The 23,374-nt window shown below is 38.0% G+C and overlaps 1 protein-coding gene across 1 annotated transcript; it reads right to left on the reverse strand.

The window, feature by feature from the left end:
- Positions 1 to 8,695: 8,695 nt before the first annotated feature.
- Positions 8,696 to 9,460, reverse strand: LOC122274692. The gene has a single exon (XM_043083708.1). It carries the CDS (start codon positions 9,458 to 9,460, stop codon positions 8,696 to 8,698), a length of 765 nt encoding a protein of 254 aa, XP_042939642.1.
- Positions 9,461 to 23,374: the final 13,914 nt, after the last annotated feature.

Here is a 23,374-nt window from a genome sequence, read left to right on the forward strand (position 1 = left end):
CTCCTCAACGCATGGCTGCAAGCCTTACGGCTTTTGTGCTACAGCGCCACCGTCGCTCCACTATCCTCTTCACCACTTCATCATCAATCATCCAGCAACGCAAACTACCATTCCCCAACCCCGATCTGTCACCGGTGAAGCCCAGCCACCTCACTTTTCGATTTAACCTTTTTGGCTTTCGACCACTCTCTACACCACCACCAACGGCCAACCACCACCACCATTAACTTCACCAACACCCCTAAGCCCTACCCTAGCCTTCCCTAGTCTTCGTTTGTCTTCGTTCAAATTTGAGTATTTTGAGACCCATGGCCATAGTGCATTTTGCATTGTGAAGTTGCTTTGCTGACACCTTTTGCAGCTCATTGATCCTCCTAAAATTATATTATAGTGTGATAAGTATTTTCTGAATAACTTTTGAGATTTGAATATATTTTGCATTAACAATTATTCTATGAAATTGGTTGGTTCTGCCAGATTGGGTCCGAGGAGTCAGGGGTCGATTAGAATGGAGAGTAGAGTTGTTTGTGTGATTGGTTGATGTTGCGATTTGTTGATTGTTGGTTGGATATTTGTTTCGTGTCCTATATTACATAGTCCACGCATGTTCATGTATACAAAATGAAAATTGGGTTTTCGCATAATGGCATGCATATTCATGTGTATATTTGAAAAATGGGTTTTTATACGAGAAATGATTTTGGGTGTGTTTGAAATGAACGGATTGAACGGTGTGAGAGAGAGTAACTGTAGGGATGGTGGTAAGTAGGGACAGTAATAGAGTCCCGCCTGTGATTCTCGCTTATGGTGCACACGGTAGGAATGGTGATAAGCAAGGATGGTGGTAGAGTCCCGCTTGCGATTCCCATCTACGGTGCACGTGGTAGGGATGGTGGTAAGCAGGGATGATGGTAGAGTCCCGCCTGTGATTCTCACCTACAGTGCTCTGATAGATTGAAAGAGATGTAAAAAGAACAGTAGGGATGATGGTAAGCAAGGACGGTAGTAGAGTCCTGCCTGTGATTTCCGCCTATGGTGCACGCGGTAGGGATGTGGTAGAGTTTTGCCTGCGATTGCCGCCTACAATGTTAATTAGATATTTGGGCCATTTTCTGGTAAAATTGCAAGATTTGATGTTGGGCCTTTTCTGGATAAATGGCAGATGTTTCAATGGGCTATATATGTTTTTGGGCCAAATTGAGATTTTGGCATATGTTGGAAAATATTCATTTTTGGGGAAAATGATTTTTGGGTTTCGTGCATCTGTCATCATGTGCAATGCATATTATTATTGTATGAATGTATTTTTATCTTGCGGGCTGTTTGGATTATTACTTACCTGTGGTACCATTTCTTTGTGTCATAGATTTTGTTGCAGATGAGGATGTAGAGCCTGAGGATGCGGCTCCGCTGGAGGAGTGATCAGGGATCACTTTCTCGTTAGTTGATATTTATGTCCAGCTTTTGGTTATTATATTTTGGTTTAATTATTTTTGTCGTTAGATAATTGTAATACTTTTGTAAAGTTTGTATTTAATTGAATTTGTATTTAAACAATTCTAGTACTTACTTGACCAACTTTAACTATTCTATTGTATTTTTGTTGTATACTTTTTGCATGTGCACACACTTGAAATTTAGTGATGGGATGCGTGACCTGTGTTGTCATGGTCCTGACGCCTCGATTTCCACATATCAGTACGTGGGAGTTGGAGGCATCACAAGAGCACTCAAACGTACTCTTATATGCTAATAAATTGATAATGCTAAGAAGAACATATTAATGGCCATAAATAGGATTCATTCTAATAACTATCTATCTTTCTCTCACTTAATTGAGACGTCAAATTTATATACAAACTTGAATGGATCTTGATGTTTCTATACATGAGAGCCAAATCTATATTCTTGAGATCAATGTCTACTGCCGATATAAATATTTCGAGCAATTATAAATGTTAGAAGACACACTTGATGTATTTAGCTCTCTCCCATGTGAAACCTTCAAGTCGGGGGAAGTGCATTATAGAATTGCTTCCATATTTTTTCATATGTTACGCCAAACCAAATTACAACATTTATTATTGTTAGTATAATTAAATTTTTTGATAATTTTAAATGCTGATCAATTACTACTATAATATCTATGTAATATTGTCGTTGTATATATCACCCGAGGGATACGGTGCATTATTAATTTATATACAAAACATGGAGAAAAGGCGACTCCTTCTCCCTCCCTCTCTCGTAAAAAATCAATGGCTCTAGTCTGATTTTCGAATGAGGAGGAGGAGGCATCGACTTCCTCCTCCTAATCCTCCTTCTACTTCCCTTATTTCTCCGGTCAACCATCTTGTCTATCAATGTTTCTTTTGGTTAGTTTTATTTTACTTTCTTCAAGTTCAAAAAAGACAGATCTTCAGGTTTCTGACAACTCCTATGAGATATGCGTGGCACAAGCAGATTCACAAGTCAAAAATCATTCGAAAGAATGGGTGATTTTGTGAAAATCATTGCACGTGGTTCTCACGCACCGCCCCTATCTGCACATGATCCTCACACCCCACCCCTTTTGACAACTCTTCTCGACACATGCGCAAGATTACTGGACTTGCCACCCCAAACCTTTAATATCTGACCTTTGTGCTTGAAAAAAGACAAGTGCGTTGCCTTCATGGGGGGCTTTCACATATTCTAAAGTCTATCGGAGTTGGTCCAAACTGTAATCCGTCCTTTGGTGACAGTTGGTGGACTGTTACAATTTCCAAACTGCCACTAAAAACTATTTCTGTTGTTGTGTGTATATTAATATTAAAATATTATATATTCATGCAGGTCATTTTAATTTGGATTCTTTTAGTCATCAATAATGACTTGATTGATCATCATCTCCTTAGAGTGCTTGACTATATCTCATTTTTCAATTAAGGATTCTAGATCATGAATTTATTATATATAATATATATATTATATATTTGTTTCATTCTACTTATATATAATATGTGTTTTTGAATTGTTCAGCTGGATTTGAATGTTTACTAGCTGGTCCTTAATTGATAGGATAACCTCTGCATGACGACCCATTACATGAGTACTGACAAACCAAAGCAAAAGCCTGGCCACTATCTTCTTTTCATATATACGTTTAATTTCTTGTTTAAGACAAGACCTTGGAAATCAGGTGAACGTCGTCCTTAATTTGGCTAGAAGAAGCTTGGGGTAACATCTACACCTTATCAGCTGGCATTCTTAATGGCAGCTCGATCAGTAAGGGGATTAGGTAGGAAGTCCATCAAAGCCAAAGAAATCGACGCTAACAAGTTCGGCCCCCAATCTATATATAAGTCAACCTCAATCTAAAGTCTTCAATAGAGGAGTGCTACAGTTAAAAAAAATTACACAAAAGAAATTTTATAAATTGATGTGGTTTCATGTGATCTGTCAGATTTACTTACAATAAAAATAACTTTACAATCTGACAAATCACATCAATTTATGAGATTATTTTTATGTAATATATATGGATATAAAACGGTGAGTTACTGCTTACTCATTACGTAGCATATTTAATGCGAAAAAATCTAATTACAAGCATAACTGCGCACTAATATGTATAGAAATCTAATATGATTAATTAAAAAGTAAATTTTATTGAAAATAGTGTTAATTTAAATTTCGAATATGAAGAAATCAATATTGATATGCAGATTAGTACGCGACTTTACTTATACGTAGTAAAACTCATTTAATGAGATGGGAGAGTTGACAATTTTGCAGACTATAAGAATATTATTAAATTTTTCATTAAAATTAATGGGGGTAATATAAATTTATCTCAGAGATATACACCGTAAAGATATCACGTAATATGCATAAAGCATTTCCCAAAATATATATTTCAACCATTACAAAATTTACACAAAATTAATATTAAAGAGCCACTTATCTTTTTTTTTTTTTTTTTTGAAAACATCAATCAAATCTTTATTGAAAGAAACTTAATACAACTTAGCCATTACAGTATTTTTCCTTCTGTATATCCTGTGTGATATCTACTGGACATTCTTCTATCCATACCCTTTCATCAGTAAAAGTAAAAGCTAGTTTAGCTAACTTGTGTGCTATACCATTTGATTCCCTATATACAAATTTAACCCCCCAACTTGGTCTTTCAAGCAACACCTTTCGAACATCCTCAATAATATTCCCATACTCAGCCCAAATTTCTTCATCATTGTTTACTGCATTAACAATCATCTGGGAGTCCCCTTCAAGAATTACTGAAGAAAACCCCAATTCTACACTTAGAATTGCAGCTCTCCTTAAAGCCAAGGCTTCAGCCACCAATGGGTTCTGTACATGATCACAGATGGAGCAGAGGCAAGCCAATAACTCACCCTCTGAGTCTCTGATAACCACTCCAGCACCCACCCTTCTGTTCTTTGCATCTACAGCAGCATCCCAATTAACCTTAACTGTCCAACCTGCAGGTTTTTCCCATTTTGTTTTCCTTCTATCATTCGACCCCTTCATAACTGCCTTCTGTTGATCCCTTTGAGCAGAGACAAACTCCCTTAATCCACAACTTGCAGCTTTTATAATGCTTCTCGAGTCATCAAACTTTGGTTCAAACAGCAATGAGTTTCTTCTAAGCCAAATCTTCCTCATAATGCAAGCCACCAACTCAACCTCCTCCCCTTTGAACTGTGAATTCAGTTTCTCCCAAACAACCATGAAATCAGTTTCAAGACAACTCCATTTCTGCACAGGACTACCTTCTTCTGCCCAAACATCTGATGTGGCAGGGCAACACCAAATTACATGCATAGTTGTTTCAGGCACCAGTTCACAGGCAGGACATCTATCATTCTCCACAATATGCTTCTTATACAGATTCTGTCTAGTGGGAAGTAAGTCATGGCTTGCCTTCCATAAGAAATGTCTTACCACACTTGGGACATTCAAACCCCATATCAGATTCCATCCATTACCTGGATTACATCCTACCGAGGTTTCCCCTATTCTCCTCTTCATTCTTTCATGTTCTAGATGGTAAGCATTCTTCACAGAAAATTTACCATCTTGTGATCTACCCCACACTAGTTTATCCGCAGCACCCCATCTACTCAGAGGAATGCCACATATAGCCTAAGCTTCATCTGCATTAAAAGTGTCAGCAATGAGTTCTTTCTTCCATTCCCTGGTATCATTATCAATAAGCTGTTGTACTTTCGCATCACTTGACAGGTTTCTAATTTGAGATTGGACACTGTGAGTAATTCTGGTTGGTAACCACTTGTCTTTCCAGATCTTTATACTACTGTCATCCCCCACTCTCCATAACATCCCTTCTTTAATTAAATCTAGAGAGGACCACAAGCTTCTCCATACAAGAGAAGGACCATACCCCAACTTAGCTTCCAAGAGGCCCTCCTTTTTGAAATACTTCTCTTTCAAAACTTTTGTCACCAAAGCATTCAGATCTGTTAACATTCTCCAACATTGCTTAGCAAGCATAGCCTTATTAAAACCTTCCAGGTCTCGGAAACCCAGCCCTCCATTCTTTTTTGATTCTCCCATTTTAAACCAACTCCTCCACTGAATTTTCTTATCATCCTGCTTATGTCCCCACCAACATCTAGCCAAAAGAGATGAAATCTCCTTACACAACCTTCTAGGGAGACTGAAAACACTCATAGCAAAAGTAGGAATTGCTTGAGCTACTGCCTTTAATAAAATCTCTTTTCCAGCCTGTGAAAGAAAAGAATTCTTCCAACTATTAATTTTTGACCAGATCCTTTCCTTAAGATTTCTGAATGTAAAGTATCTTGATCTCCCCACTATAGCTGGAAGACCAAGATATTTTTCATAATTCCCACAAACAGGAACTCTAGCAACTCTTAGGATCTGTGTTCTAGTAGCAGCAGCAGTATTTGAGCTAAAGAAGATGGTGGTCTTCTGCAGATTCAGACATTAACCCGAGGCCTCTTCATATACTTTTAATAAACCCTGGATCTTCAGCCATTCGGTAATCTTTGCCCTTCCAAAAATCACACAATCATCCGCAAAGAGTAAGTGGTTTATCCTCATTCCTCCTCTGACTATAGCCACCCCCCTTATGTCCCCTTTTGATTCAGCTGAATTAATCAAGACACTAAGACCTTCTGCACATATAATAAAGAGGTAAGGGGAGATGGGATCCCCTTGCCTAATTCCTCTAGTAGGTTTAATCATCTTTCTAGGTTCTCCATTAACAAGTACTGAGTAAGAAACTGTTGTCACACATCTCATGATTAAAGAGATCCACTTTTCACCAAACCCCAGCTTTCTCATCACAACCTCCAAATAGGACCACTCTAACCTGTCATATGCCTTTGACATATCAAGTTTGAGAGCCATACTTCCAACCTTACTTCTTTATCTTGTCTTCATTGTGTGCAAGGTTTCATAGGCAATCATAACATTATCAGTTATGAGTCTTCCCGGGATAAATGCACTTTGATTGCTAGAGATAATGGCAGGGAGCACTTTCTTCAACCTGTTTGCAAGTATCTTTGAAACAAGTTTATAAAGCACGTTACAAAGACTAATAGGTCTAAACTCACTAGCAACCAGAGGATTTTTTATCTTAGGAATCAAAGCTAGTACAGTTTAAACCCCTTTCTAAATTGCCCTCCCCATTAAGAAAGCTTAGGACAGCCTTACATACCTCCTCCCCCACGATGCTCCAGTAAGCTTGATAGAAACAAGCTCCATAACCATCCGGGCCTGGAGACTTCAATGGTCCCATCTGTTTCAAAGCTTCCTCCACCTCCTTTCTTGTAAACTCTCTTTGAAGATCTGCATTCATCTCGCTAGACACCCTGGGTTCCACCTCTTTGATGCAAGCTTCTATGGCTGCCCTTGAGGGTTGTGTTGAGCAGAAAATACCATTAAAGTACTCATAAAAAACCTCTTCTATCTCTTCTTTTTTTGTCACCCTGCTTCCCTGAGAGTTCAATAGCTCCTTAATCTGGTTTTTTCCTCTTCTCTGGCTAGCACATGAATGAAAAAATTTTGTATTCTTGTCACCTAGCTGATACCAATTCCTCTTTGCACGTTGTCTCCATTTTAAATCTTCTTGCTCTAACAGGAGCCCCATCTCACCTTGTAGCTGCTTGATCAATTCAATATTATAAGGGCCTTCATTATCTAGTTCAATCTTTAACCTTTCAGTTTTTTGCTTCATAGCAGCACCAAAATCCTTATCTCTTCTTGAACTCCATCGAGTCAGGTCCCCTTGACAATTCAACAGCTTTCCTTGTATTCTTTTTAAGAAACTATCACCTGCTACCCATCTCTTCCAAGCTCCATCTACCACAAGCTCTCCTTCTTCATCTCGAATCCACTTTGCTTCAAATTTGAAAACTCTCCTCCTCATTTTTTGCACTATCAGTTCATGCCTCATATTAAGCAGGAGGGCTTTATGGTCAGATTGTGCTACTGGTAAAACCTCAACTTCTCTAAATTTAAAGGATTCAGACCATTGAGGGTTTGCAACTGCTCTGTCCAGCCTTTCTTTTGTAAAAGTATTATCACCATGTTTATTACTCCAAGTATACATACTGCCCTTCCACCCCAAATGAAAAATACAATTTTCTTCCAAAACTTTTCTGAAATCTTCCATTTGGGTTTCTGGTCTAGGTTTCCCACCCACCTTCTCTGCTTGACAAACAACTTCATTGAAATCTCCAATGATGCACCAAGGCTGATCTGGTGAAGGCTTTAGTAATGACAAAAGCTTCCATGACCCTTTTCTCTTGCTTGCTTCAGGATGCCCATAGAAACCAGTAAAAATCCATGGTGGTTTATTTTCCTCACTTTTTACAATTGCATTAATATGGTAAAGGGAGAAATTAAGAATCTCCACTTCCACCTCTTGGTTCCACATCAAAACCAATCCCCCTTTTCTGCCCAAAGCCTCTACCACAAAACATCCCTCCATACACAACCTCTTCTTTATACCTTCAAATCTGCTTGCACCTAACTTTGTTTCCATTAGAAAGACCATTTTGGGTTTATTTTCATTCACCAATAGGTGAAGGTTTTGAACTGTCCGAGGATTCCCAAGCCCTCGGCAGTTCCAACTTAGTATTTTCATAATGGTTGGCGGGGCTGACAAACAGCCTCCGCCAATCCCAAAACCACACTTTCATCCCCCACATTAGTATCCCTTCTACTCTTTTTTGAGATGCCCTCACAACTGTCATCAGAAAAATCACCTCTCAAACTACGTTTTCCCCCAACTGAGGCCTCCTTAACATTACTTCTTCCTACAATACGTGCCCTCCTCTTCCACCTCCCCTTTTCTAACACCTCCTTTCCTCCACATATTCCTTTCTCATTCTGAAGAAGCAATTGAGAATTAGACTCAGATTCAGTATACAAGAGACCCTCCTCAGAAGTTGCCAAAATTCGAGCATCATCCATCCCCTCCCTACTTGCATTATCAACTATCTCATTTCTCTCAGTTTTTTCTACAAACACCTTATCCGCCCCTTCCTTCTTTGCTGCACACGGCCCCTTACCTTTTTTTAAAACATCCACCATCTCATCCTCAAAGACCTCATCAACTGGTGTAGTTGAATATCCTGCTTTTGACATCCCTCCCTCACCCATACTACCACGATTGAACTCTTTCTTCCTCAGCACTTCCTTATCTGGAACTATACCTATTATTTTCTGTAAAATTCCCCCTATCCGTGTGGTAAGTTCGAAGCCAAGTACCATATTGAGATCCACCACCCCTCCCATCCAATCCTACACAACCTTCTGCTCCATGCACTAATCTTCCGCATTTGAAACAAATTTTAGGAAGTTTTTCATAGCTCAAAGGCACCCAAATTTTGGATCCCAGCACGTTCACAGTTCTTCCCCGTGCTATCGATTTCCTCAGGTCTAATTCAATCTTCACTCTCAAGTACCGTCCCCATCCTATCCCATCTTCACGTACGTCTACTTCTTTTACATTTCCAATAGTTTTTCCAATCTGAGTTCCAACTTCTAGATTCATATAGGCCAGTGGTAAATTGTTCAGATGCACCCAAAAGGCCTCGTAGTCAAAATTCATCTTCTGCGGAGGGGTAAAACCATCAAAAGGTTTCAGCAATAGTAGTTGATTGTCAAACAACCAAGGTTTTCCGTCCAGAACACGCTGTTTATCCTTCTGGTTGTCAAAAGTTACTACAAATAGATTTGGAAGAATATCATGAAAGGTGAACGATCCTGCCAATCTCCAAATCTTATTCATCATAGATCTAATCACTTCCTTGTTAACTTTACGATCTGAGATCAGTTTTCCTACAAGACTCTTATCTCCCTCTGCCTTCACCCTCCCCAAGTGTACTGCATTAAGATCAATCACAGCATTCTCCTCCTCCGTTAGTTGCAGTTTATCCCATCTATCCTCTAGATCATCCATCACTGCCTGAAGTAGACTCCTCCTCCCCCACTCTAAGAGCAGCCGAGACTATCCCTTCACCCAACCTTTCCCTCCAGAGAAAGCTCAGAGAAGACTTTTTAGAATTAATATATAAGAGCCACTTATCTCGTTTGCTAATCTAAATGCATTATTTTAATTTATGATGTCATGTTTAATATGAAGATATTTTAAAATATATTCACTTATAGATATAAGTTTTTTTGATAAATTAATGATGATTAATTTTCTTAAATAAAAAAATTTATATACAAAATTGCGTCACATGATGAGTAATACTACTCAAGTTTTCTGTGTGTTGATTCTCGTTTAGATAGCTTATATTTTAATACAAAATATTGATAAAGACTTATTTTTCTAAGCAGGCTGCATGTATAAATATATATATATATATATATATATATTTATATATATAAATACACACACAAATATTTTACGAAGTCTGCCACAGGAACGTGTACGAAGGGTCCTTAATTTCCATCGCGGAGGTCAAGCTAGCTGGCGGCAAACCGCAGGAGGGATTTTTTTAGGGATACTAGCTGCTAGTGGGGTATGCCATCAAATTGTAATTCACAAGGCTAACATATATATGAGACAAATACGTAGTGTATATTAATATTAGAATATTATAATATATGCATGCCAGGTCATGATTTTGGCTTCTTTTAGTCATCAATAATGACTTGATATTAATTAATTTATACAAATATATTAATTTATGTAAATAATTGATTTTCGGAAACTAGTTAGAACACGCGGCTTTCTTGTCATATAATTATATATTTTGGTTCCAAGAATAAATAAATAAATAATTCAGCATGCATCCAAAGAGATCGATTATCATCAACTCAAAAAGGTGAATCATTTGGACTGGTTTGATTTTGCAAATCTTTTAAACTATGTCATCACATCTCAATATCCGAATATTATATAAAGATAATTATTTTTTAATTTTAAATTTTTAACTTATTTATCTAATCATTATAGTACTTAATTGTGATAATTTTCTAAATTTTTAAATAAAATATAAAAAATAATTCAATTTTTTCAAATTTATAAGAGAAATTATATTAAAAAATTATATTCTAATATTATTTTAATTTTATAATTTTCTATTTAAATTTTTCTCTCTCATTTTCTAAAATTTCATAAAAATCAACTATATGTTATAAAATTAAAAGAGAAATGATATTGTAAAAGCAAACGTTGTTATTCAATGCAAAACTTCTTCATATACAAGTGAATGATACTCATATATATAAGAGTACAAATAAGTTTATATATAACTTAAGTCATAATTGATGGCTAAATATGGTCTTAATTGATGGCTAAAGATTGGTCTTAATTGATGGCTAAATAGTTTTAATTGATGGCTAAAGATGGTATTAATTTATGGCTAAAGATGGTCATACAAATCAGTTTATAACACTCCCCTTTTGGATGACCATACATAAGTAATATGTATCGTTAAAATCTTGTCAAGGAAAAACCTAGTGGGAAAAAACCAATGGTGAAAGAAAAAGAGTACAATATTCATGTGTACTGTCAAATACTTTAAGATTGCCTCATTAAAACCTTGCAAAGAAAAACCCAGTGGGATACAACCTTAGCGAAGGAAAAAGAGTACAAGCAGCACAAGTCTTCAAGACATTTACTCCCCTGAAAAGTGCATGATAATAGGTCTTAAGTCTTAGCATTCCAATGTTCTGCACAATCTTCTTAAATATTGTAGTTGGTAATGCATTAGTGAATAAATCTGCCAGATTATTACTTGACTGTATCTGCTTGACATTAATTTCACATTTCTCCTGAAATTCAAGGGTATAAAAGAATTTAAGTGAAATATGTTTGGTTCTATTACCTTTGATATATTTTCCTCTAATTTGGGTAATACAAGTATCATTATCTTCGTATAAAATTGTTGGGCTATCATTAATTACTAGAAGACTACACTTTTCTTGAATATGTTGAATCACTAATCTTAGCCAAATACATTCTCGACTTGTCTCATGAATTGCAATGATCTCTGAGTGATTTGAAGAGGTAGCAGATAGTGTTTGCTTGACAGATCTCCATGATATAGCAGAATTTTCATAAGTAAATACATATCCAGTTTGAGATCTACCTTTGTGTAAATCTGAAAGATAACATGCATCCACATATCCAACTAATTGTGGACTTGATCCATGTTGATAAAATAATCACATATCAATCGTACTTCGGAGGTATTGAATGACATATTTAATACCATTTAAATGTCTTAGAGTTGGTGCAGAACTATATCTTGCAAGTAAATTAACTGAAAATGCAATATCAGGCCGAGTTCAATTTGCAAGATACATCAGGGCTCCAATTACACTGAGATAAGGTATTTCAGGAGCAAGAAATTCTTCATCGTCTCATAAGGATGAAATTGATCTTTCTGCATATCAAGTGATCGAACAAGTATTGGAGTATTCAGGGGATGAGATTTGTCCATGTAAAAGTGCTTCAAGACTTTCTCTGTATAATTTGACTGGTGAATGAGAATTCCATGTTGCAAATGTAGGAGCTGCAGGCAGAGACAAAATTTCATTTTGGCAAGGTCTTTCATTTCAAATTCATTCTTTAAATATGTAACGGTTCTTCTGATCTCTTCAGGAGTTCCAACAAGATTTAGATCATTAACATAAACCGCAATAATAACAAATCTGGAGTCTAATTTCTTAATAAAAATACATGGGTATATTGGATTGTTTTCAAATCCTTCTTTCAATAGATATTCGCTAAGACATTTATACCACATGTGTCAGGATTACTTTAACCCATATAAAGATCTTTAAAGTTTAATAGAATACATATTTTCGGATGTACTCAGATTAGAAACTTCAGGCATTTTATATCCTTCAGGGATTTTCATATATATGTCATGATCTAATGATCCATATAAATATGCAGTGACCACACCCATCAACTGCATATTCAATCTTTTTGTAACTACCAAACTAATCAAAAATCTGAATGTGATTGCATCTATAATAGGAGAGTATGTTTCCTCATAATTAATCTCTGGTTTCTACAGGAAACCTTGTGCAACAAGTCATGCTTTATATCGCACAATTTGATTGCTCTCATTACGCTTACGTATAAATACCTATTTATATCTAACAGGCATTACACCCTTTGGTGTTTGTAAAATTGGTCCAAAGACCTCTCGCTTTGCCAGCAAGTTTAATTCAGCTTCTATAGCTGATTTCCATTTTGGTCAGTTATTTCTACGTCGACATTCTTCGACAGTGCTTGACTCAATTTCTTCATTACTTCTAGTAATATCAAGGGCCATTTTATATGAAAATATGTTGTCGACAAAAGTTTTATTTCTATCCAAAATTTCTCCAGTACTCATGAAATGTATCGAGATCTCGTTATTTTCAGGTACATGTCCCTCTTCAAGAGAAGACATTTCATGAAATACCTTTTCAGGAGCATCAATTACTCTTATGGCCTGTGTTGTGGATATGGACTCTTCAGGAGTGCCAAATTCATTTTGTATTTTTCTCTTCCGAGGAATTTTGTTCTTTGCACCAATAGTCCGTCCACGTTTCAGAAGTGTCTTAGACTCACCTATTGCTGTTTTGGCAACTTGTCCTTCAGGGACTGCAATCCCTACTTGAGCATTAACAGCAGGAATATATGATTTTGCCACACCTTTAATGTCAGTTAATACATCCGGTAATTGATTTGCAACACTTTACAAATAAAAAATCTTTTGAATCTCTAGTTTACATTCATTTGTACGAGAATCAAATTGGAAAATGGCTTTATTTTTCCAAGTAATCTCCTGTCGTGCTTAAGGCACCAACTTCTCATTACCCAATGTTGAAAAAATAGATTCGTCAAAATGAAAATCCTCAAAACGTGCCTTAAACATATCCTCTGTAAGAGGCTCAATGTATCTAATAATAGATAGAGAATCTAACCCAACATATATCCCAAGTCTACGTTGAGGACCAATATTTGTACATTGTGCAGGTGCAATTGGAACATATACTGTACATCCAAAAATACGAAGATGAGAAATATTTGGTTGTTGACCAAATGCAAGCTGTAATGGAAAATATTTGTGATATGCTGATGGCCTAACTCGAATCAATGTTGTTGCATGAAGTATAGCATGTCCCTAGGTAGAAATATGAAGTTTTGATTATATAAGCAAAGGTCTAGCAATTAGCTAAAATCTTTTAATTAATGATTCAGCTAAACCATTTTAAGTGTATGTGTGGGCAACTGGATGTTCAACATCTATTCATATTGACATGCAATCGTTATTAAAAGCTTGAGATGTAAATTTTCCTCCATTATCTAATCGAATAGTTTTAATTGGATAGTTAGGGAATTGTGCTCGTAGTTTAATTATTTGGGCAAGAAGTTTAGCAAATGCAATATTTCTAGTGGAAAGTAGACAAACATGTGACCATCGACTTGATGTATCAATTAAAACCATAAAATATCTAAACGGTCCACTTGATGGTTAAATAGGCCCACGTATATCCACATAAATCCTTTGTAAACATGACGGAGATTCAAAAACAACTTTTGAGAGAGATGGTTTGATAATCAATTTACCTTGAGAACATGCAGAGCACGGATATTCATTGGGTAAGATAATCTTATAATTCTTTAGGGATGCCCATACGAATTATCAATTATTCGTTTCATCATTTTTGATCTCGGATGTCCAAGGTGATTATGCTAAGTCATAAATACTTTTGGATCAATGCACTTCTGGTGCATTACCACACGTGATTCGATTGTTCTCATTTCTGTATAATACAATTCATATGAGAAAGTAGACAGTTTTTCTAATACGAACTTCTGACTCGAAATTATTTTAGTAATGAGAAGAAGCTCTTTACTGCCTTTATTTGTGGTTTTATGACAACCATTACGACGTATATCCTTAAAACTCAATAAATTTCTTCTGGATCGTGAAGAAAATAGAGCATCATCAATACAAAATCTGGTGCCATTAGACAACACAATATAAGCTCTTCCGGAGCTTTCAATTAGATTCGATGAACCAGATATGTAATGGACGTAGGTTTTACTTAATGTTAGATTTTGAAAATATTTTTTATCTTTAAGAATTGTGTGAGTGGTAGTACTGTCAGCCAAACATAAATCTCTATTATTCATCTCATAGATAAAAAGTTCATCAGTAAGACTTATGATTTTATAAAATATATAAAACGTCATTACTACAAAACATTGCAAAATATAAAAAGGTTTTACTATAAGATAAAGAAAATACATTAATTAAAAAGGAATACTTTCAACACCAATCAAATGATCAACTCTACTACTAGAATCCTCAAAAAAATCAGAAACATCAAGGTTTGTAATATCTTCTCCATCTATAGAAACTAAAGCATCTGATGATTCAGCAAAATTTGTTTCAAACATTTTTGTCTTCTCTTTTATAGAAACTTGGTATAAGTCAACCAAGTGCTTAGCTGTACGATAGGTATGAGACCAATGTCCAGTCATACCACATCTATGGCACCTATCTTCATCTTTCTTTGAAAATTTGGTCTGAGGACCTTTACCCTTCTCTGAGTTGAACCACTTCTGATGGTACAATGTATATCTATTATTATCCCTTTTAGTGTGGTTGCTTCTAGGATATCTACTTCTATAGTTTTTCTTACCATGTCTACGCCCTCAGTTTCTTTGAAAATATGCACCATTCGCTTATGGGAATGGTGTAAATCTAGTACCATTCATTTCTGGGAATGATATAGAACCAATAGGACGTGACTGATGATTTCTTAACAAAAGCTCATTATTTTGCTCAACCACTAGAAGACAAGATATAAGTTCATAATACTTTTTGAACTTTCGCTCTCGATACTGCTGCTGCAGGAGCACATTCAATACATGAAAAGTAGTATATGTCTTCTCTAGCAAGTTATCATCAGTGACTTTTTCACCACATAATTTCAAACTTGAGCTAATTTTAAAGAGTGGAGAGTTATACTCACTCATACTCTTAAAGTTTTGCAACCTCAGGTGCATCCAATCATGACGAGCTTTTGGGAGGATTACAGTTTTCTGGTACTCATATCTCTTCCTTAAATCATTCTACAACATAAGGGGATCTTTAATCGTGAGATACTCAGTTTTTAATTCTTCATGAAGATGGTGTCGAAGGAAAATCATTGCCATAGTGCGGTCCTGCCTGGACCCTTGATTTTCTTTGTTAATTGTATCTCCCAGGTTCGTCGCATCCAGATGGATCTCAGCATCAAGGATCCAGGATAAATAATTTTTTCCAGAAATGTCAAGACCAACAAATTCTAATTTTGTAAGATTTGACATTTTCTACATATATAAATCAAAAAATAAGTATATTTATATTGTAAATAAGAAATACATTCATAAAATCATGAGAATAAATATAGAATTTTATCAAATAATAATAAGTAATGTAACCTTTCATATTCATTTTGGGAATTACAAATAATATATTGAAAAATTTATTTAAAGTAGAAGACTACTAGCTTCAAAATCGTCAGAATATTCATGCTGATAACATGTTATGAAACTAAAAGAAAAGTGATATCGCAAGAGAAAGTGTTGTTATTTAATGTAAAATTTTTTCATATACAAATAAATGATACCCATATATATAGGAGTACAAAAGGGTTTATATATAGCTTAAGTCATAATTGATAGATAAAGATAGTCTTAATTGATGGCTAAAGATTGATCTTAATTGATAGTTAAATGGTCTTAATTGATAACTAAATAATCTTAATTAATGATTAAAAATAATCTTAATTGCTGACTAAAAATGATGATACAAATCTGTTGAGGGAAAAATGAGCGTATTGGCATATTCTTGTGAAAACCTGTGTAAAATAGTGTTGTAACAAGTATTGTTGCGGAAAGCTTGAAGTGTGCTCATTATTGGTCAAAGCGCTCGAGCGAACTTTGGCAGATTCAATCGCTCGACCCTCGTTCGACATACAGCTCGAGCGAACCCAGGCAGAGTGTGTCGCTCGACCATCGCTCGACACTGAGCTCGAGCAAACTCAGGCAGATTCAACCGCTCGACCCTCGCTCGACATACAGCTCGAGCGAACCCAGGTAGAGTGTGTCGCTCGACCCTCGCTCGACATGGCGCTCGAGCGAACTCATGCAGATTTCGGCGCTCGACCTTTGGTCGACACTTCGCTCGAGCCAATGTTCCAGATCACTTACAATGTAGGGTTTTGAACGCCTCATTTGATGGGAACTATAAATAGAACAGCTTAGCTTCTGTTCTAGTGTGGAGAATCAGAGCAAAAACCCTAAGGGCCTCCAAGAACTTCTTAGAGCAACCTCTCTCCCATTTGGTTGATTCTCTCTTGGATAAACACGTCTCCACCACAACATACACAAAATCAACTCTTACTTGAGTCCATTGAAGTGGACATTTTTGTTGGCCGGAAGAGTCCGGAGCTGCCGTTGATGCAGAGATCGAGAGGTTCTCGTGGGAAGCTATAGGAAGGTCGGAGTTCCGGCACTACATGCGTGTAGAGATCGAGTGGGTCACTCGTGGTGTTGCAAGCCAAGTTTAGCTACTACAAAGGTTTTGTGAGTGTTTCTAAATTGGTTGTAACAAACTAAAGTTTCTATAGTGGATTTGAAGTGGTGTCTTACACCCAGAGTGGTTTTAGATTTTGAAGATGTTCTTCAAATGAGTTTCCACTCCGTGAACAAAATCATGTGTTGATTATTTGTGTTATTTGATTTATTTATTAACTGCTTGTTTGATTAATTTTCAAAAGGCCATAAAAATTAGATTACACCTATTCACCCCCCTCTAGGTGTAGTGTTGTGTAGAACCACTGCTTTTTCAATTGGTATCAGAGCAGGGTTCACTCCGCTAGGATTTAGTTCCTGAGTGTGATCCTGCTGTAGTGGTTTAAATGGATAGGTCTCAATCACTCACATCTCCACCATTTTTTGATGGAAGCAACTATGCGTATTGGAAAGTTCGAATGAGAGCTTTCCTTAAGTCTGTGGATGAACGAGTGTGGGCTTCCATAACAAAGGGTTGGAAACAACCGGTTGTAGTCATTGAAGGAGTCCAAACCCCTAAGAGTGTGGAAAATTACTCTAGGGATGAAGTCAATGAGTGTAGTTGGAATAGCAAAGGCTTGAATGCAATGTTCATGGCCGTGCCCCAAGAGGAGTTCAAGAGAATCTCCATGTGTGAAAATTGCAAAGAGGCATGGGACATTCTTGAGGTTACCCATGAAGGTACCAAGGCTGTAAAGAATTCTAAACTTCAAATGCTGACCACCAACTTTGAAGAACTTAGGATGAAGGATGATGAAACGTTTGATGGCTTCTATAGCAAACTTAATGATATTGTCAATTCTCGTTTCAATTTAGGGGATAGAATTCCTGAGGACAGAATTGTGAGAAAAGTCCTTAGATCTCTTCCTGAGAGGTTTCATCCCAAAGTCACTGCAATAGAAGAAAGCAAAGACTTGGACAACATGAGAATTGAAGAGTTGGTGGGTTCCTTACAAACCTATGAACATACTCTTCCTATGGATAAGAAAAACAAGTCCATAGCCCTCAATGCTATTAGAGAAGAGTCTGGTGAATCTTCTGATGAACTTGCCATGAGTGACAAGGAGATAGCATTTTATGCTAAAAAATTCAAGAAGATGTTTGCCCAGAAAAACCCAAGACAGGAGAAGAGAAGGTTCAAGGGTTTCAATGAAGGTTCTAGTTCAGAAAACCAAGAAGGGAGGTATAAGCGAGAAACTAGAGCTGTCAATGACAATATTCAGTGCCATGAATGTCATGGTTTTGGTCACATTCGATTTGAGTGTGCGAATTACAAAAGGGCCAAAGAGAAAGCTAATGTTGCTTCCTTGACTGACAGTGAGTCTGAGTCAAGTGACTCAAAAGAGAGTTCTCCCAGGAAGAAAAATTTCAACTACATGGCTTTCACTTCCTCTGTTGGAGGAAAAAGTCATAGAAGTGAATCTGTGGTTGAAATTGAGAGTGTTTCTGAAAATGAATCCGAGGATGAAGATGACTTGCAGGAAATCTATGAGAAGTTGTATAAGGAATGTGTGAAATTGAGGAAACTCAATAAAGCACATATTGAGGAAATAGATTTATGCAAAAGAGAAAATGAAGGACTTCAGGGCAAGCTAAGAGAAGCCATTGGTCTAACAGATGAGTTGCAAAAGAGGAATGTGACTTTGGAAGATAAAGTGACAACTCATGAAAATGAGCTAACTTTGTTAAATACTAAGTTGCAGAAATTCTCCATTGGGACAAACCAGCTTGACAAACTCCTAAGTTTAGGAAAGTCCTCTAGTGATAAAAGTGGTTTAGGCTATTTTGAAGAGAATCCTGATGCTCCTTCAAGCTCAAAAGCCTTCGGTAAAAATGTGAGAACCACAGTGTTTGTTCCTGAAATGACTGAGAAAATGAAGGCTCATCCATCTGAAAAGGGTAAGAAGCCTGTGCAAGTGCAAAAGTCTGTTCCTCCTCCCAAAAGACAAGGCGCTCGCAACATGAGCCCCATATGTTATCACTGTGGGAAGCTAGGCCATATTAGACCAAACTGTTTTAGATTAATGAGTCACTTTGTGCATGCTCCTGCATTCGTTAACAGTAGAACTGCTTATCCTTCTGGAAGGGGTAAGAATTACATGAATGACTCCAAGAATGTCTCAACCTTCTTGAGACAAAGAGCTCACAAAGCAAGCCCCGTGTGTCATCATTGTGGTAAGATTGGTCACATCCGACCAAACTGTTTTGAGCTTAAGAGGCACACCAAGAAAATTGAAAAGCCATTCTCAAGAAAATGGATACCAAGGTGGATCATCCAAAAGGGAAAAATGCGAGCCACACATGGTTTTGGTGTTGTAGACTGACAGGTATACATTACATGCATTACATACATTACATGCATTTTTGTTTTACTTTGTTGTTGTTTGATTTTTTTTTGTTGTTGTCTAGTTTCTTTGTCGTTGTTTGCTGCCCCTACATGCACTCCATGATTGCACTATATAATAGTGGGGTTGTTAATTCTAAAATCTAGGTGCATGTATCTTTTGAGATTTGTATCATATATCTATGTTTTACAAAGGTTTGGAACATGAGTATCTCATGTAATCTGTGACTGGCATCACACACTTCACTCCAAACTCGGTCAATTGACATTTCACCACTTGTGAGTTTATTGGGGAGGCAATCAAAAGTGGTAGGAAGCTCTACCTTCATACAGAATTGACCACGGGCTAGATGACCTCATCATGGTTCGCTTGTGCAAAAATATGGTATCTCAAAAAGAAAAGAAAAAGTGAAGTTATTATATATAAAAAAAAGGGGGGGGGGGGAAAGAAAAAGGAGGGTGAAAAACAGAATAAGTTTTCTATTTTCTTGAACATACTGAGACAAGTATTTAAACAGAAAGATTCAGGTCCTAGCAACATTAGGTTTGACTTTCTGTGTCTTGAATGAGCTTCCCAAGCACTTATGGTTTCTTGTTCAGCCCAACCCCGCTCACGCCTTACGGTTGAAATTTCTTGATTGAAGCAAGGACCGCTTTAAACACGCACGTCTATATTACTTGTGATACTTTGTTTTTAACTGCGTGCTTTATGGGAATATGATGCTTCTCTACATTTGATATGTACTCTTGGTGTGAAAATTGACATTCCCAGTATTTGTCCAAGTCATGTGAGTGTTGTGTGCTTCAAAACTGGGCAAAATGGGTTTTTCTGGTGGTCTCGCTCGACCCTCGCTCGACCCTGCTCGAGCTAAAACCGCTCGACAGCCGCTCGAGGGTTTTAAGTTCGCTCGAGCGAACGTCTGTTATAAAACTCGAGCGCCGCTCGAGCCGCTCGAGCACAGTGGCCTCTTTCTCCCTCTTTCTTCCCTCCCGTGCGATTTTCTTCCACTTTTCTCAAATTTCTTCGTTTAATCAAGTGTTTTACTTCCGAAATCATCTCCAAATCAAGGTAAAGCCCTTTCTATTTAGTATTTTCATGATTTGGTGATTTTATTTTGGGTATTTCCGTGTAGTTTGAATATGGTGTTCGGATTGGGGTTTTTGAAGTTTTTTTCTTGAAATTGTTCTGTTTCTTTTGGTTTATTGAGGCTATTGTGTAGCCATTGTTGGGTTTGAGTGTATTTAGGCAGTTTTTGGAAATTCCATGGGTTATGCCCGAGTTTCACACTTGGATGCACTCCAAGTGTTTGATAAAATGCCTAAATGAAGTTTGTTTTCTCTTTTTCATCATGCATTGGCTTAACATTGTTCCCATATCTATTTCATGTCTATCCTAGGTTTGGGACATCGTCTAACTAGGATTGCATTATGTTTTGAAGGTGTTTTGGTTTAGAATTGGCATTGACTTGCCAATGGCTTGGCATTGTCATTGCATATGAGTTTGCACATGGGTTGGCATTGGCATGCACATGAGTCATGCATGAGGGTTGGCTTTCGCTTGCCAATGGGTTGGCATTGGCTTGTAAATGGCTGGGCATTGTCTTTGCATAAGAGTCATGCACATGGGTTGGCATTGGCTTACATGTGGGTTGTCATTGCATATGTGTCATGCACATGAGTCATGCACATGAATTGGCTTGCAAATGGCATGAATTGGCTTGCAAATGGTTGGCATTGGCATGCATATGGGACACTTTGGACTAGACATTTATCATTGTTTTGAAAAATGAAGAGTGACATAGGGCATGCACCGAGTCTTGCATTGTCGGTTGGCATTGTTGTGTCAGCATGGTTGGCATGCATTCATCACGTCCTCACATTGCCTTAGCCTTGTCTAACGTCGTTGACTCTGTCTACAGCTGAAACCATGTCTCGACGTGTTCGTCCTGGCCAAAACCCCCCTGCACCCGTTCAAGCTCACTTCCATAGTGCCCGAGCTCAGGAGCTATATTCTCAGAACTTCTCACATCGTGCTCCCATAGTCGAGCGTGAAGTGACCTTAGGTGAGCTTACCGAGACTATCATTCCCCGCATCTTTGAGTCTCGTCAGTGGCAAGCATTGACCACTGGTCATCCCACTCCTTCTGTGGAGTTGGTTAGGGAGTTTTACTCCAACATACATGACGTGTCTGTTGATGACTCGTTTGAAGTCAGTCTTCGGAACGTTGTTTTTCGAGTCACTCCGGGCATGATAGCGACTCTGCTAAATGCCCCTCGTGTGTCCTATCCTGAGTTTCCCTACTCACGGACATCTCCTCCCAGTTCACAAGTCATTGCTAGTTGTCTTTGTGGTCGGCCTAGTAGTTGGGAAGGGACAACCCCTATTTCAACTGGTCGTTTTACCCCTGATCACCTCATTTTCAGTAGGATTGTTCTTACGAACTTAGATCCTACAGGCCATAATAGTGATGTGGGTCTTGACCGTGCCCTTCTGCTGTATGCCTTGATCAATGGTGTCTCCATTGATCTAGGAAGTCTTTTGTGTCGGGTAATCATTGAGGCGTATCGGTCCTCCAAAACACGGACTGGTTTGCCTTTACCGTGTCTAATCACCCGACTAGCTCTCTCCCAATCTGTTGCGTTCCATCCTCAGGAGCCTAGAATTACACTTAAGGCCCCTATTGGTAGTAGGACGGTCCAACTGAGTCGTGCTCACACAACTCCACACCCTCTACGTGTTGAGCACCCTCCCGCTCCCTCCTCTCAGCCCTCTAGCTCTCAGCCGTCTACCTCGGCCCCATCCAGCTCTCAGCCATCCTCCTCAGCCCCCGGTTCGTCTGAGCCCAGTCTTCAGCAGGTATTTGAGTATCTAGTCCGTCTTGACGCGCAGTTCGATACTATAGATGCCACGGTTCACAGCCTTGATGTGAGAGTTGATAACCTGCAGCAACTTATGACTCAACGCTTTAACGACATCGAGAGGCAGCTTAATGAGGATGATGAGGATGCCGATGGTGATGATTGAGACCCTTGGCCTCTTGTGACAAAAAGGGGGAGATATTGTTGAGATTGTTGAGGGGGAGTAGTACAGTATTAACTCAGGGGGAGTGTTACTTGTACTAACACATTTTTTGTTTTGGGGGAACAACAGCTTTTGGTTATTTCTGTTGATTTATATTTCTTGTTAGCTGCTGATTGTTGGACTAATGTTTCTTGAACTCAATCTATGATTTGTTGCTTAATGAAATATTTCTTTTCTAAAACCTGTACTTGACATGACAGTTCATGAATTATGATTTGAGAATTGCAAATACGTTTTTGTGCATATGTGAATGGGTATGTTTAACGGTTTGCTAAGCGTGTGCAGAAATATTTCAACATGTTCAAGAATATGGATCTAGTTGGGTGTGCTAGGATTAAGTCATATGTATAGGTTAGAGGTTTTGTCACAGAAATGCCAAAGGGGGAGATTGTTGAGGGAAAAATGAGCGTATTGGCATATTCTTGTGAAAACCTGTGTAAAATAGTGTTGTAACAAGTATTGTTGCGGAAAGCTTGAAGTGTGCTCATTATTGGTCAAAGGAAGCGACTTCGCTCGACCCTCGCTCGACAGAGCGCTCGAGCGAACTTTGGCAGATTCAATCGCTCGACCCTCGTTCGACATACAGCTCGAGCGAACCCAGGCAGAGTGTGTCGCTCGACCATCGTTCGACACTGAGCTCGAGCGAACTCAGGCAGATTCAACCGCTCAACCCTCGCTCGACATACAGCTCGAGCGAACCCAGGCAGAGTGTGTCGCTCGACCCTCGCTCGACATGGCGCTCGAGCGAACTCAGGCAGATTTCGGCGCTCGACCTTCGCTCGACACTTCGCTCGAGCCAATGTTCCAGATCACTTACAATGTAGGGTTTTGAACGCCTCATTTGATGGGAACTTGACTCACTCAA

This window comes from Carya illinoinensis, chromosome 8 (assembly GCF_018687715.1).
Source record: "Carya illinoinensis cultivar Pawnee chromosome 8, C.illinoinensisPawnee_v1, whole genome shotgun sequence".
NCBI classification, from domain to species: domain Eukaryota; kingdom Viridiplantae; phylum Streptophyta; class Magnoliopsida; order Fagales; family Juglandaceae; genus Carya; species Carya illinoinensis.